This window comes from Lepidochelys olivacea (assembly GCF_965140295.1).
Source record: "Lepidochelys olivacea isolate rLepOli2 genome assembly, chromosome: 1".
Taxonomy (NCBI): Eukaryota; Metazoa; Chordata; order Testudines; family Cheloniidae; genus Lepidochelys; species Lepidochelys olivacea.
This window is the reverse complement of record NC_140411.1, coordinates 11,781,491-11,797,984: the sequence shown is the minus strand read 5'-3', so window position 1 is coordinate 11,797,984 and position 16,494 is coordinate 11,781,491. Positions and strand designations below refer to the sequence as shown.

The window sequence follows — 16,494 nt, the reverse complement described above, 5'->3', positions numbered from 1 at the left end:
TAGTTTAGTGTCATCTGCAAACTTGCTGAGGGTGCAGTCCACACCATCCTCCTGATCATTTATGAAGATATTGAACAAAACCGGCCCCAGGACCGACCCTTGGGGCACTCCACTCGATACCGGCTGCCAACTAGACATGGAGCCATTGATCACTACCTGTTGGACCCGACAATCTAGCCAGCTTTCTATCCACCTTATAGGCCATTCATCCAGCCCATACTTCTTTAACTTGCTGGCAAGAATACTGTGGGAGACTGTGTCAAAAGCTTTGCTAAAGTCAAGGAACAACATGTCCACTGCTTTCCCCTCATCCACAGAGCCAGTTATCTCGTCATAGAAGGCAATTAGATTAGTCAGGCATGAGTTGCCCTTGGTGAATCCATGCTGACTGTTCCTGATCACTTTCCTCTCCTCTAAGTGCTTCAGAATTGATTCCTTGAGGACCTGCTCCATGACTTTTCCAGGGACTGAGGTGAGGCTGACTGGCCTGTAGTTCCCAGGATCCTCCTTCTTCCCTTTTTTAAAGATGGGCACTATATTAGCCTTTTTCCATTCGTCCGGGACCGCCCCCGATCACCATGAGTTTTCAAAGATAATGGCCAATGGCTCTGCAATCACAGCCACCAACTCCTTTAGCACTCTCGGATGCAGCACATCTGGCCCCATGGACTTGTGCTCGTCCAGCTTTTCTAAATAGTCCTGAACCACTTCTATCTCCACAGAGGGCTGGTCACCTCCTCCCCATGCTGTGCTGCCCAGTGCAGTAGTCTGGGAGCTGACCTTGTTCGTGAAGACAGAGGCAAAAAAAGCATTGAGTACATTAGCTTTTTCCACATCCTCTGTCTCTACGTTGCCTCCCTCATTCAGTAAGGGACCCACACTTTCCTTGACCTTCTTCTTGTTGCTAACATACCTGAAGAAACCCTTCTTGTTACTTTTAACATCTCTTGCTAGCTGCAAGTCCAGGTGTGATTTGGCTTTCCTGATTTCACTCCTGCATCCCCAAGCAATATTTTTATACTCTTCCCTGGTCATTTGTCCAATCTTCCACTTCTTGTAAGCTTCTTTTTTGTGTTCAAGATCAGCAAGGATTTCACTGTTAAGCCAAGCTGGTTGCCTGCCATATTTACTATTCTTTCGACACATCGGGATGGTTTGTCCCTGTAACCTCAATAAGGATTCTTTACAATACAGCCAGCTCTAAATAGCATTAAAGAAATAGCATTAAATAGCTCTAAATATTAAATAGCATTAAATAGCTCTAAATAGCATTAAAGAAATGCTCTAAATAGCATTAAAGAAATCCACTAAATGTTAATTTAAGCATCTAAATTTAGGCACCCAAGTTTGAATATTTTGGCTTTAATAACTTGCCTACTCTCAGCAGCCAAGCCAGGAGTAGGACCCAGGGAACCAGACTCCCACTCTGCTAGTCTCATGGTTAGACAACACTCCCTTTTAAGGCATCTCCAATATACAGCCCAAATTGACCAATTATACAAAATCTTTTGGTAACTTCCATCTCTTCCTCCCCCTTCTGCTTTTTCCTCCAGTTTGAATGACCGTTGCCCCCACCCCCCACGCCCCCCGGTTGCATGAGCAGACAGAACATCTGGAATGTTTTTTCCCTTTCTCACAAAATAAGAGCAGCTTCCTGCTAAAGATGACACACACTGTGGGGAGGTACTGGGCCTAAATAAAACATGAACTTCAGAAGTCAGGATGCAATTTCTCAATATAATCAGTTTTAACCAAGGAGTATTTCTACAGATCATGGAATTCCTGCGGTTAGATATCAATTTTAAGCCTAGTTCTAGGAAACTAGTCCTAAAGGATAAGTGAACAGCATCTCTTACACAACTGTTAGGATGTAACATGCCAGCTGGTTATTGCCATATGGGGTCTGATTAGAAATTTAGGATTTGCCGTATCAGATAAGCCAGATGGACCATCTGGTCCACTTGTCTCTGGAAGGGGTTGGTAACATGATTCGGAGGAAGGTAATAACCTCCTACCTCCACAATGCACATAGCCAGTTGTGTAGTGCTGTATGTGGGGGTTAAAATTCCTTCTGGAATTGCACAGGGACAAGGTTTAGCCAAGAATCATGAGACTGGGTTAGCCTTATTTTTGCATGACTAGCTACCACTGCCACCACTTTCTGCGCTTCCTCCTTTCCCTCTCACTCAATAGCCAATTACTTTCCTATCTGAAGACAGCACAGGTAGAGGGAGCTCTCCAGTTACTCAGACATATTCCTCACTTAGCTTTAGTCTGAGGGGATGTCTTAGAAGATCTAAGCATCAGGTTTGCAGAGCCCCTGGGACCACAATCCCCACCATGGTCAATCCATCCCTTCAACAGCGTGAGGCAGGTAAGTTGAGTGCCAAGCCACTTACCACTTCAGGGTCTTTTGCTGCAGACTTTAAAACTGGGGCTTTGTTTGTTCTGCACAGATATGAACAATCCCATGGCAGTTTTCATAAGAGTTTGTCCAGTGTCCTTGATCCAGATTTCCCTTTGCCCCATGTGTATAGCCTGCTGCATGTCAGTTGGCTGCTACCCTCCTGCCAGAGATAGTTGTTTCTGTGATATTAGGTATCTGTGGATTGTGCAGAGTTTGAGGGTCCATCAGAGTAAAAGCTGTTATATAAATTGAAGAGACGATCTGGGTGATGTAATCTCTTTTATTGGACCAACTTCTGTTGGTGAGAGGGACAAGCTTTCAAGCTACACAGAGCTCTTCTTCAGGTCTGGGAAATGTACTCTGAGTGTCACCGCTAAATACAAGGTGGAACCGATTGTTTAGCATAAGCAGTTAACACATAAGAAACCCATGGATCACCACACTTCCCTTCACAGATCCAGTAGCCACCCCAAGCACACCAAGAAATCTTTTATCGACAATCAGGTGCTACTGGGCCACTTCATCTTGAATGGTCCCTTGAAATATATGTTAAATACTTACACTAAAAAACTGTTCCACCTTGTATTTAGCTATGACACTCTGAGTACATTTCCCAGACTTGAAGAAGAGCTTGCCTCTCTCACCAACAAAAGTTGGTCCAATACAAGAGATTATCTCACCTATCTTGCCTCTCCAATATCCTGGGACCAACAAGGCTACAGCAATGCTGCATAATTATAAATCAAAAGCATTTTAATATAGGGCCAGTCTTTCAGAGAGAATAGTTTCCCTCTGGTTTTTGAGTCAAGAAAATGGAACTAAGAAAAAGGGACTTTGCTTGAAAAGAACTATTGATTCTGTTCCTTCAGAATTTACTTTTTGAAGTCTTTCTAAGGGACACTAGGAGGCAGGATCCAGCCAAAGCTGACAAGGGCAGAGGAAGGGTCACAGGGTTACATTATGTGCAGCCACTTACTGCTTCTAGAACAAAGCAAGCCTACAATATGCAAAACTCCAAAGTTCTGGAATTTACAGCTCCATCCCCACATAACACCACCTGGATTATGGGCTAGGAAGAGCTGTGCTCTAGCGGTTTAAGCATGGATTGAGTAAGCAGACAATGTTGCTCTGGTACAGTGACCTTGGGCAAATCATGTCATGCCTATGCTTATAATACCTTATAGAGGAACTGTGAGACATATTTATGTTTGTGAATGGACTAAGTATATTTATTTCCAACTAGGGCTGCTGATTAATTGCAGGTAACTCACGCAATTAACTCAAAAAATTAATCATGATTAATCACACTGTTAAACAATAGAATACCAATTTAAATTTATTAAAAATTTTGGATATTTCTACATTTTCATATATATTGTATTCTGTGTTGTAACTGAAATTAAAGAGTATATTATTTTTATTACAAATACTTGCACTGTAAAAATGATAAACAAAAGAAATAGTATTTTTCAATTCACCTCATACTGTAGTGCAATCTCTTTGTCGTGAAAGTGCAACTTACAAATGTAGATTTGTTTTTGTTACATAACTGCACTCAAAACCAAAATTAATGTAAAACTTCAGAGCCTACAAATCCACTCAGTCCTACTTCTTGTTCAGCCAATCGCTAGGACAAACAAGCTTGTTTACATTTACAGGAGATAATGCTGCCCTCTTCTTATTTACAATGTCACTAGAAAGGAAGAACAGGCATTTGTATGGCATTTTCGTAGCTGGCATTGCAAGGTATTTACATGCCAGATATGTTAAACATTCATATGCCCCTTCATGCTTCGGCCACCATTCCAGAGGACATGCTTCCATGCTGATAATGCTCATTAAAAAAAAAAAGTGTTAATTACATTTGTGACTGAACTCCTTGGGGGAGAATTCTATGTCCCCAGCTCTGTTTTACCCGCATTCTGCCATGTATTTCATGTTATAGCAGTCTCAGACGATGACCCAGAACATGTTGTTCGTTTTAAGAAAACTTTCTTTTCAGATTTCACAAAACGCAAAGAAGATACCAATGTGAGATTTCTAAAGATAGCTACAGCACTATATCCAAGATTTAAGAATCTGAAGAGCCTTCCAAAATCTGAGAGGGACGAGGTGTGGAGCATGCTTTCAGAAGTCTTAAAAGAGCAACACTCCGATACAGAAACTACAGAACCCAAACCACCAAAAAAGAAAATCAACCTTCTGCTGGTGGCATCTGACTAGATAATGAAAATGAACATGCATCAGTCTGCACTGCTTTGGATTATTATCGAGCAGAACCCGTCATCAGCATGGACGCAGTGGTGGTTGAAGCATGAAGGCACATATGAATCTTTAGCGCATCTGGCATGCCAGCTACAACAGTGCCATGAGAACGCTTGTTCTCGATTTCAGGTGACATTGCAAACAAGAAGCGGGCAAGCATTATCTCCTGCAAATGTAAACAAACTTGTTTGTCTGAGTGATTGGCTGAGAAGTAAGACCGAGTGGACTTGCAGGCTCTAAAATTTTACAAAAATGATTAGGGGTATGGAACAGCTTCCATATGAGAAGAGATTAATAAGACTGGGACTTTTCAGCTTGAAAAAGAGATGACTAAGGGGGGATATGACAGAGGTCTATAAAATCATGACTGGTGTTGAGAAAGTAAATAAGGAAGTTTAATTTACTCCTTCTCATAACACAAGAACTAGGGGTCACCAAATGAAATTAATAGAAAGCAGGATTAAAACAAACAGAAGGAAGTATTTCTTCACACAAGGCACAGTCAACCTGTGGAACTCTTTGCCAGAGGATGTTGTGAAGGCCAAGACTATAACAGGGTTCAAAGAAGAACTAGATAAATTCATGGAGGATAAGTCCATCAATGGCTATTAGCCAGGATGGGCAGGGATGGTGTCCCTAGCCTCTGTTTGCCAGAAGCTGGGAATGGGAGACAGGGAATGGATCACTTGATGATGACCTGTTCTATTCATTCTCTCTGGGGCACCTGGCATTGGCCGCTGTCAGAAGACAGGATACTGGGCTATATGGACCTTTGGTCTGAGCCAGTATGGCCATTCTTATGTACATAATTCTACATTTGTAAGTTCAACTTTCATGATAAAGAGATTGCACTACAGTACTTGTGTTAGTTGAACTGAAAAATACAATTTCTTTTTTTTTTACAGTGCAAATACTTATCAAAAATAAATATAAAGTGAACACTGTACACTTTGTATTCTGTGTTGTAATTGAAATCAATATATTTGAAATGTAGAAAACATCCAAAATATTTAAATAAATGGTATTCTATTATTGTTTAACAGTGTGATTAATTGCGATTAATTTTTTTCTGGCAAACAGAGGCTAGAGACACCATCCCTGCCCATCCTGCCATCCTTTTTAGAATGACAACCAGCTATTTAGCCCCTCCTCAGGGCCGCTGCCCTCCCTGGTGCCTGAGCCAGCTCTTCTTGAGACAGCAGCATCAGTTTTGTTCTTAGGCTTTTCCACAGTACACATCCCTGTTACAACTCTGTGCTGACTGGGTGGATCTTCTTTGACCCTCCCTACCTTCTGTGGTAGTTTCTAGTTTTGCCTTTGCTGACAGGCTGATGTTACGAGAGTGTTAGAGATCTTTCCCATGCCCAGCAAATCCCACAAATGCTCTCCTAACATTGTGCAGTACAAATGAAACTGGAAAGGCTTCAAGGAAAGGAGTTGGAGGCGCAAGTGGTGTTCTCGTCCATCCTCCCCGTGGAAGGAAAAGGCCGGGGTAGGGATCGTCGAATCGTGGAAGTCAACAAATGGCTACGCAGGTGGTGTCGGAGAGAAGGCTTTGGATTCTTTGACCATGGGATGGTGTTCCATGAAGGAGGAGTGCTGGGCAGAGACGGGCTCCATCTTACGAAGAGAGGGAAGAGCATCTTTGCCAGCAGGCTGGCTAACCTAGTGAGGAGGGCTTTAAACTAGGTTCACCGGGGGAAGGAGACCAAAGCCCTGAGGTAAGTGGGAAAGCGGGATACCGGGAGGAAGCACAGGCAGGAATGTCTGTGAGGGGAGGGCTCCTGCCTCATACTGGGAATGAGGGGCGATCAACAGGTTATCTCAAGTGCTTATATACAAATGCACAAAGCCTTGGAAACAAGCAGGGAGAACTGGAGGTCCTGGTGATGTCAAGGAACTATGACGTGATCGGAATAACAGAGACTTGCTGGGATAACTCGCATGACTGGAGTACTGTCATGGATGGTTATAAACTGTTCAGGAAGGACAGGCAGGGCAGAAAAGGTGGGGGAGTAGCACTGTATGTAAGGGAGCAGTATGACTGCTCAGAGCTCCGGTACGAAACTGCAGAAAAACCTGAGTGTCTCTGGATTAAGTTTAGAAGTGTGTGCAACAAGAGTAATGTAGTGGTGGGAGTCTGCTATAGACCACCGGACCAGGAGGATGAGGTAGATGAGGCTTTCTTCCGGCAGCTCACGGAAGCTACTAGATCGCATGCCCTGATTCTCATGGGTGACTTTAATTTTCCTGATATCTGCTGGGAGAGCAGTACAGCGGTGCATAGACAATCCAGGAAGTTTTTGGAAAGCGTAGGGGACAATTTCCTGGCGCAAGTGCTAGAGGAGCCAACTAGGGGGGGTGCTTTTCTTGACCTGCTGCTCACAAACCGGGTAGAATTAGTGGGGGAAGCAAAAGTGGATGGGAATCTGGGAGGCAGTGACCATGAGTTGGTTGAGTTCAGGATCCTGACGCAGGGAAGAAAGGTAAGCAGCAGGATACGGACCCTGGACTTCAGGAAAGCAGACTTCGACTCCCTCAGGGAACGGATGGCCAGGATCCCCTGGGGGACTAACTTGAAGGGGAAAGGAGTCCAGGAGAGCTGGCTGTATTTCAAGGAATCCCTGTTGAGGTTACAGGGACAAACCATCCCAATGAGTCGAAAGAATAGTAAATATGGCAGGCGACCAGCTTGGCTTAATGGTGAAATCCTAGCAGATCTTAAACATAAAAAAGAAGCTTACAAGAAGTGGAAGGTTGGACCAGGGAAGAGTATAAAAATATTGCTCGGGCATGTAGGAATGATATCAGGAGGGCCAAATCGCACCTGGAGCTGCAGCTAGCCAGAGATGTCAAGAGTAACAAGAAGGGTTTCTTCAGGTATGTTGGCAACAAGAAGAAAGCCAAGGAATGTGTGGGCCCCTTACTGAATGAGGGAGGCAACCTAGTGACAGAGGATGTGGAAAAAGCTAATGTACTCAATGCTTTTTTTGCCTCTGTTTTCACTAACAAGGTCAGCTCCCAGACTGCTGCGCTGGGCATCACAAAATGGGGAAGAGATGGCCAGCCCTCTGTGGAGATAGAGGTGGTTAGGGACTATTTAGAAAAGCTGGACGTGCACAAGTCCATGGGGCCGGACGAGTTGCATCCGAGAGTGCTGAAGGAATTGGCGGCTGTGATTGCAGAGCCATTGGCCATTATCTTTGAAAACTCGTGGCGAACCGGGGAAGTCCCGGATGACTGGAAAAAGGCTAATGTAGTGCCAATCTTTAAAAAAGGGAAGAAGGAGGATCCTGGGAACTACAGGCCAGTCAGCCTCACCTCAGTCCCTGGAAAAATCATGGAGCAGGTCCTCAAAGAATCAATCCTGAAGCACTTGCATGAGAGGAAAGTGATCAGGAACAGCCAGCATGGATTCACCAAGGGCAACTCATGCCTGACTAATCTAATCGCCTTTTATGATGAGATTACTGGTTCTGTGGATGAAGGGAAAGCAGTGGATGTATTGTTTCTTGACTTTAGCAAAGCTTTTGACATGGTCTCCCACAGTATTCTTGTCAGCAAGTTAAGGAAGTATGGGCTGGATGAATGCACTATAAGGTGGGTAGAAAGCTGGCTAGATTGTCGGGCTCAACGGGTAGTGATCAATGGCTCCATGTCTAGTTGGCAGCCGGTATCAAGTGGAGTGCCCCAAGGGTCGGTCCTGGGGCCGGTTTTGTTCAATATCTTCATAAATGATCTGGAGGATGGTGTGGATTGCACTCTCAGCAAATTTGCGGTTGATACTAAACTGGGAGGAGTGGTAGATACGCTGGAGGGGAGGGATAGGATACAGAAGGACCTAGACAAATTGGAGGATTGGGCCAAAAGAAATCTGATGAGGTTCAATAAGGATAAGTGCAGGGTCCTGCACTTAGGACGGAAGAACCCAATGCACAGCTACAGACTAGGGACCGAATGGCTAGGCAGCAGTTCTGCGGAAAAGGACCTAGGGGTGACAGTGGACGAGAAGCTGGATATGAGTCAGCAGTGTGCCCTTGTTGCCAAGAAGGCCAATGGCATTTTGGGATGTATAAGTAGGGGCATAGCGAGCAGATCGAGGGACGTGATCGTCCCCCTCTATTCGACATTGGTGAGGCCTCATCTGGAGTACTGTGTCCAGTTTTGGGCCCCACACTTCAAGAAGGATGTGGATAAATTGGAGAGAGTCCAGCAAAGGGCAACAAAAATGATTAGGGGTCTGGAACACATGAGTTATGAGGAGAGGCTGAGGGAGCTGGGATTGTTTAGCCTGCAGAAGAGAAGAATGAGGGGGGATTTGATAGCTGCTTTCAACTACCTGAAAGGGGGTTCCAAAGAGGATGGCTCTAGACTGTTTTCAATGGTAGCAGATGACCGAACGAGGAGTAATGGTCTCAAGTTGCAGTGGGGGAGGTTTAGATTGGATATTAGGAAAAACTTTTTCACTAGGAGGGTGGTGAAACACTGGAATGCGTTACCTAGGGAGGTGGTAGAATCTCCTTCCTTAGAGGTTTTTAAGGCCAGGCTTGACAAAGCCCTGGCTGGGATGATTTAACTGGGAATTGGTCCTGCTTCGAGCAGGGGGTTGGACTAGATGACCTTCTGGGGTCCCGTCCAACCCTGATATTCTATGATTCTATGACTTTAAGGGCAATTACTGTCCTTTTCTCTCCCTGATCTTTGTCTCTTCTCCTTGTTTTTGGTCTCCTTTCCCCCTGCCTCTCTCCCCTCCTCAGTTACCCTCTCTTTTTGCACATTCCATGTCTCTTTTCTTTCTCTCCTCCACTCCTTTCTTTCCTCTCCTTTCATTTTTGCTCTCCTCCTCCTACACACCCACCCTGATCGCTGGTAGTGGGTGGAACGTGCATACCTGTTCAGTTCCCATGCACCACTGGCTACTCAGAAGCAATCGAGAGAAGCATATTGAATAAGGTGTAATCCTTGTGGGCACCCAGCTAATACAGTGGTGAGCATGGTAAGGACAGATAAGTCGGCTTCATTCTACTCGTGCTGGCAATGTTGGAAATGAGCTGCAGCACAGGTCTGAGTGATCCCCATGATTGAGGAAGGAGAAAGCATGAGGAAAACATGAAGTTTCTGCAGCAGCCATGCTTGATCTAACCCTCTAACATTTGTGTGTGACCCTGAGTTAGAAGGGAAGCACCCACTTGCCATATCTGATTATTCGGAGAGTTCCATCACAGCACTTTCTGTATTTGGTTTACCACCCCCGGAACCATGCAAGCCGCTAGCAGAATGATTACAGGAAGCTCAGTTAATGCACTCAGGCATATACAAATGTGTCAGCAGAGTTAAAGGAAGCCAGGCTTTGCTTCACTTGATGGCAGATGAACAGCAGCGTCGCTGCACACTTCAGATCTTTTTAACTTTTTTGGCATCATGATGCTAGCTCTCAGATCTAAAATAACATTGCCTATGATAACAGGAAAGTTTCCCCACACACACACACACTCCCACACACTGCATTAAGAATGGATAATGGCCCTCAGAACCTACATGAACTCACCTGGGGGAACTTTGTCAATGTCCACATAAAAGCGCAAAATGGCAGATCCTAACATGAATGCCACGCCAGGTCCGATGATAGTTAGAGCAAACAGGATTCCTGCAAAAAGAAAGCATTTTCCACTCAGCAGGAAGGTTCTGTCTTTGAGAGGAGTGCATGCAGGGGACATGAGATGCAAAACCACAGGAAAATAGGAACTACAAAATGAGGTCAGACCCAAAGTCCATCCAGCCCAGTATCCTGTCTCTGACTGGGGCCAGCACCAGAGGAAGGTGTAAGAAACTTGCAGGAGCAGGTGTGAGTTAATCTACCCCCACATTAGGTCTCATCCTGATATCTAATAAACCCTGAAGCATGAGTTCTAATATTCCTTCCAAAAATGTTGTTACCATTAATTATACCTCTATATTCTTGTTATCCATATAAATGTTCAATCTGTCTTTCAATCTTGCTTAAATTCTTGGCCTCGTGGACTTGATGTGGCAATGAGTTCCACAGTCTAATTACATGTTGTATGCAAAAGTATTTCCTTTTAGCAGTTTTGAATTTCCCACCTTTTGATTTAATTTAATATCCCCTTGTTGTTGTTTTAAGTGAAAAAGAGAATCAAAATCCTTTATCTACCTCTTCTATACCGTAATTATTGTATATTCTTTTACCAATTCTCCTTTCTAGGTAAACGATCCCAATCTTTTCAATCTCTCTCCTTAGGAGAGTTTTTCTATGCCCTCAATCATTCTTGTCACTCTTCTCTGAACCCCTTATGACTTCCGCAGTACATCAGGGGCCAAACTCTGACTTCAGTTACTCCTCGTGTAAAACCTCCATTACATTCAGAAAGGTACTCAAGATATATGCTGGCACTGTTCAGATTAAAAACTGTGCCATGCTCTTTGAAATGTTTTTTTGCTACCTCAATTTATCTACTTCAGCTTTTACATGGAAGCCCTCTTACGACAACTACTGATGAAAAGCATGAACATACATAAGACTCAATTCTTCGTTACCCTGAATCCTTGTGAAATATGTTTCAGGAGTTTATTTATACCCTGGAGCAGCCAAAATTAAAAACACTTGAAGTTTCTTGTAGTCTAAGGGTCTGTTCTTGAGAGCTGAGCAGTCACACCCTGTCATGGAACTGATCCCTCCAGCCCAGCATAAGTGCTGCTTTTCTTTCTTACCGTGGTGGGACTCAGTTCTAGTCTTACCTAAATAGAGAGGTGAGTTTCTCTCACTGGCAAAATCATCAATGTAAGAGATCCCAAAGGGCTGGATGGGGACCCCTCCAATCCCTAGCAAAGCCTGGCCAATAAACAGGATCAGCAGGACCTCGCGGTTTTCTTTCACTGCATGTGGGGTGCAGTCTGTGTCACTGAGGTTTCTGGTGGATATAGCAGGTTGGCAGAGATCAGTAGAATTGCTGAACACACCTGCGGAGGCAAATGCAACACCCCTAAGTGCTCAAAGCCGAAGTTGGTGAGCACCTAACCTTAGACGTGAAACATCCTCTGTAAAATAGCATCAGATACAGAGCTGCTGTTTGTCTCTCTGAGGGTTAGGTTGCGGCCCTTAGCTACAGTCCTGACTGTGCAGTCACACAGCCCCATGGGGATCTCAGTCACTGAGTGTGCCTCCAGAGGACTAATTCCTCCCCATGCTCTCCAGAACACAAGCAGTGATTGCAGTCTGGCACACAACTTGCTTTCTTGGTGCCCCAGCCCAGCTCCACCGCACAGTGCTTTCATCCTGCCGCCTGGCATACAACACAGAGCATGCAGTCCCTACATTTCTCCAAAGCAGGAGCTGAAATAGTCCTTGACCTCTGGCTTTTCCTCAACCCCGTGCCAGCTGCTGAGGCCAGGGGAAATCCGGCTCTGAGTGATTTCTATAGCCATGTATGGTTTACAAATTAAACAAATGATGGGCTAAATTCTACTTTCAGTTACCCCCTTCTGCCTCAATGGACTAATGAAATTGCACAAGTGTTACACAGAGCAGAATTTGGTACAATATTTGTTTCTTTTTAAAAATCTCTTTATCTAGTTAATAATAACCTACCTAACAACAATGGCAAATACATCTAGATATACATCAAATAAACAGGAGGCCTTAATTTAACATCCATATTTGCGACACTGTGCAAGACAATCAGAAACAAATAAAATGTATTTGTTGAGCTGTGAAAGATGATTATGATAAAAGAACAATGGCAATAACCAAAAGTTACTCCATAGCTAAGTACAGAAACTGTCACATTTAAAAATATAGATGGATACAAAAAGGATAAAAATCAAGTCCAATTAAAGAAGCAGTCTGATCTCATCTACTCTGACTCTGGTGGAGTTACTCTGGATTGATACCAGTGTAATGGAGATGGAGACATGAGATAAAAAAAATTGGGTATCATAAATAATTGTGAAATAATAGATAACAGATTTATCTTGAAAGTAATTATCTAAATAATTAATGAATATTGAAAAGTGTAGCATAACAGCTGCTTTTGAAAGTTCTGGAATTTTTGTTTAGTCCCCCAAACAACACAGAATTCTGGATTTTTCCTCTGTGTTTGACAGATCAGTCATCTGACCCAGGAGACATCTGCACTAGCCAAGGGCCTGTCATGAAGTGTAGGTTGGACTTGTTTCCATACTTTCGTTAGCCCTTGTTCCCTGGATATAGCTGTGAATTAGGCACTTCGTAAATCTTCCTTTGGTGGCTGTAACTGAGGAAATATTAATGGGAAAGTACAATGCAGACCGAGTCTGTGACCCCAGCTGTGTTCTGGCTGGTCTGTACCTTTGCAGTGATCCAAGGAAACAGGGAAAAGGCCTCTTAGGGAAGTTTCTAAAGGATTTTGTGGAGTCTGATAGTAGGATTTCTATTATTACTGTGATTGGGGATTATAACCTTGAGGTCAAGGAGTAGGATGACTAACCTCCACCAGCATATTCTCCTTCCATTCTCATCTCCTAACTTCTTCCATGAAGCCCCCGATGCCTGTAAATCCCCTCCCTGACCTGGTCCTCCATATCCTACCATCTCCTCCTTCACGTCCCTTCCTAAAAGTGACTTCTTCAATGAGGCCCACGAACACTACTCCTTGCCCACAAGGAAGCATCAATGAAATCACAAATAAAGAAAGAAAGATTTAAAATCCAGGCACTTGTGCCTATGGTCACTGCTCTACCACTGCTGTTGACTGCATCCAATCCTCTTCCTTCACCTACAGTTTAAAGCCCCATCCTACAAACCCTTGCTCACATAAGTATTCTCCTTGATTTGGACTGAACTCAGTGGGACTACTTGTGTAAGGACAACTTGTGTGAGTAATGATTTGCAGGAATAGATCCTTGATTGTAATCTCTTTGGGGTAGGGACCCAGGGTACATTTGGTGCCCTAAATAATCATAATGAAAGGGGAAGCAGGAACTGGAAGCAGCAGTATATCTAAGAATGTAAATGCTTTAGATCTCATTTTCCTTTTCTTTAACTCCAGCCTAGGAGCTGTTTTCTTGTTATTCCTCTCTTGGCTCCACCTCAGTCAATATTTACCTCTTGGGGCCAGTACATTTTAATTTCTGAAAACAAAAGTTCAACATCTGCTTCTTTGGTGTCATATTCCACATTTTTATGCTTTGCAGTTAATGAAACCTCAAGAAAAGGTCTCCCCCTTTACCTGTTCCCAAAAAGTATATACATTTAGAGTACCTACTGGCAATGGACTGGTCATATTCATAGAGCCCCATTATAAAGTGAGGAAGAGACATGAGAAACCCAGCTATGGATACAAGAATAGCGCCGCAGCCAATGAACCGGGGCCTGTTCACTCGGCTTCCAAAGTAACTTACGAAGACGATCAGCAATGTGTTCCCAACCTGCAGTAGGAGACAGAGATTAAAAAGCTTCTGAAACACTTTGCAAATGACCTCCTTAGGACAGAGAAGAGTACAGGAGAGTTGTGTGGGTGGGAGATTAAAAGAGAGAATTTTGAATACAGCAGAGATTACCTCATTGAAGGAAGCGAGCAATCCAGATGTCTGACTGGACAAGCCAAACCGCTTCTCAATTGTTGAAATTGAGCTTTTCAGATAGCCAGATAGCAAGAGCTGGGAGAGCTGGAGAAACCCATGGCAGAACACAAAAAACTGCAGAGACAAAAAAATAATCCACTCAGTACAGTTATTGCTATTGAAAGTTGTAACCTAAAAACAAACTCTTTTCCCAAACTTTCTTATATTTAAATAAAACAATCCCTTAAAAATAAGAAGTGTGGTGGCCATTGAACATGTGGGAGAAACTTTAAAGTATCGCTACCTGCACATCTACCAATGTGATATATGCCATCATGTGACAGCAATGCCCTTCTGCCATATATATTGGCCAAACCGGACAGTCTCTACGCAAAAGAATAAATGGACACAAACCTGACATCAGGAATTATAACACTCAAAAACCAGTAGGAGAACACTTCAACCTCCCTGGACACTCAATAACTTAAAGACTCAAGACTTAAAAGTGGCAATTCTTCAACAACAAAAACCTTCAAAAACAGACTCCAATGAGAAACTGCAGAACTGGAATTAATTTGCAAACTGGATACTATCAAATTAGGCCGGAATAAAGACTGGGAGTGGATGGGTTATTACAAAATCTAATTTCCCCATACTAATTGCCCCTTACTGTTACTCACACCTTCTTGTCAGCTGTTTGAAATGGGCCACCCTCATTACCACTACAAAAGTGATTTTTCCTCCTTTGGTATTCTACTGTTAATTGAATTGTCTCATTAGCACTGACCCCCCCCACTTGGGAAGGCAACTCCCATCTTTTCAGGTACTGTGTATATATACCTGCTACTGTATTTTCCACTCCATGCATCTGATGAAGTGGGTTTTAGCCCACGAAAGCTTATGCCCAAATAAATTTGTTAGTCTATAAGGTGCCACAAGGACTCCTCGTTGTTACTGCTGTTACTGAGTATGGACATTTCTGGTGAGAGACTCCAGAGACTGGAGTTATTTATCCCCAGAGCAGGTACACACTTCTCTCACGCCCTCCAGATACTGGACCTTGATCCTAACCAGGCGGCACTATCCCTGGGGCTAGAGAGTAGTTCAAACACCAGCTCCCTTAAATCCTTCTCTGCTGAAACTGCCAACAAGAGTGCCAGTTGCTGCCAGCTGCGCTAGGGACATCTGTCCACTAGAAACTGGGCTTAGATAATCAAACTCATTTCATATGGGGCACTACCAGCCTGCACTGGCTTTCAAGTGGTGGTCAAGAAATGGACAGCTCCATAGCCATTTCTACTTTCCATGACTCAGAACCATCCAGTTGCCTGAGATATTAATAAAACCTGACATGCTGTTATAGCACTGCAGCAACAAACATGCATCTAAAATTAACGAATACCTTGTTTCTAGGCTCAGCGGGGAAAAACCTTATATAATTCTATTTCTTCCCTCCCCCTGATTTCTGTTGATACAGGCACTGGGTGGCAAAGGATGCATTTAGTCAAATATCTTAGGAAGAAGCTATGGATCTTTCCCAGCTCTCAAAGTTCTTGTTAAAGACTAGTAGCTTCATAGCTACTCCCCTCACCACACAACCAGCCTCTCCATATCTTAAGTTGCTACAGGGGCATGATTTCTGGCCACAGGAATATCATTCAGGTGGAATCTGAGTACTTTTGATGACTGACTGACTAAGCCCCAGGGCTCAGCAGAATGGACAGAGCCACTTCTGGCTATCTGTTACCTGTATTCATTTCAGAACATTATGGGAGCAATTTGAAAAACCTCCACTATCAGTGTGGATTTGTGTATCCATCCAGTCCAAATCCAGGATTTGTCACATCCTCAACTGTCTGTAACAGACCACACTACTGCTATTTCTATTTTCATGTGTGTGTTTACCTTTACTCCCTTTTGAGCAACTTCCCAGTGATACTTGGTATTTCCATAAACCTTTTCATCCCAGGTTATCAAATACTGGCGCATATTATTCTCCCTATTTTACAGATCAGGGAATTCATGTACAGAGATATTCAATGATATAGTTGGGAATAGAACCCAGCTCCTTTGAGTCCCGTCCTCTAGCCCTCAGACCATACCAGTGAAAGAGGAAAAAGAGATGTTGACTTTAGGACAGTTTAGGAGATCATAGGCCCCTATTTGTCTTTTGTTGCACCATTTTCTACTGCATTTCACCATGCAGTGTGATAGAGGTTTTATATTAATTGTTGGATCATGACATCAGGTTCTTTGGCTTGTGT

General features: G+C 43.6%; 1 protein-coding gene across 4 annotated transcripts in view; it reads right to left on the bottom strand.

The window, feature by feature from the left end:
• The window catches only part of SLCO2B1 (solute carrier organic anion transporter family member 2B1), a 110,168-nt gene that overhangs the window by 54,176 nt on the left and 39,498 nt on the right, over window positions 1–16,494 (bottom strand). For all 4 annotated transcript variants that reach the window (XM_084617421.1, XM_084617423.1, XM_084617424.1 and 1 more), the window contains 4 exons: window positions 14,228–14,365; window positions 13,933–14,095; window positions 11,429–11,650; window positions 10,221–10,319 (listed from right to left, as the gene is read on the bottom strand). In XM_084617421.1, the coding sequence (XP_084473547.1) occupies window positions 10,221–10,319; window positions 11,429–11,650; window positions 13,933–14,095; window positions 14,228–14,365 (622 nt within the window). The remainder of the gene's footprint in view (window positions 1–10,220; window positions 10,320–11,428; window positions 11,651–13,932; window positions 14,096–14,227; window positions 14,366–16,494) is intronic.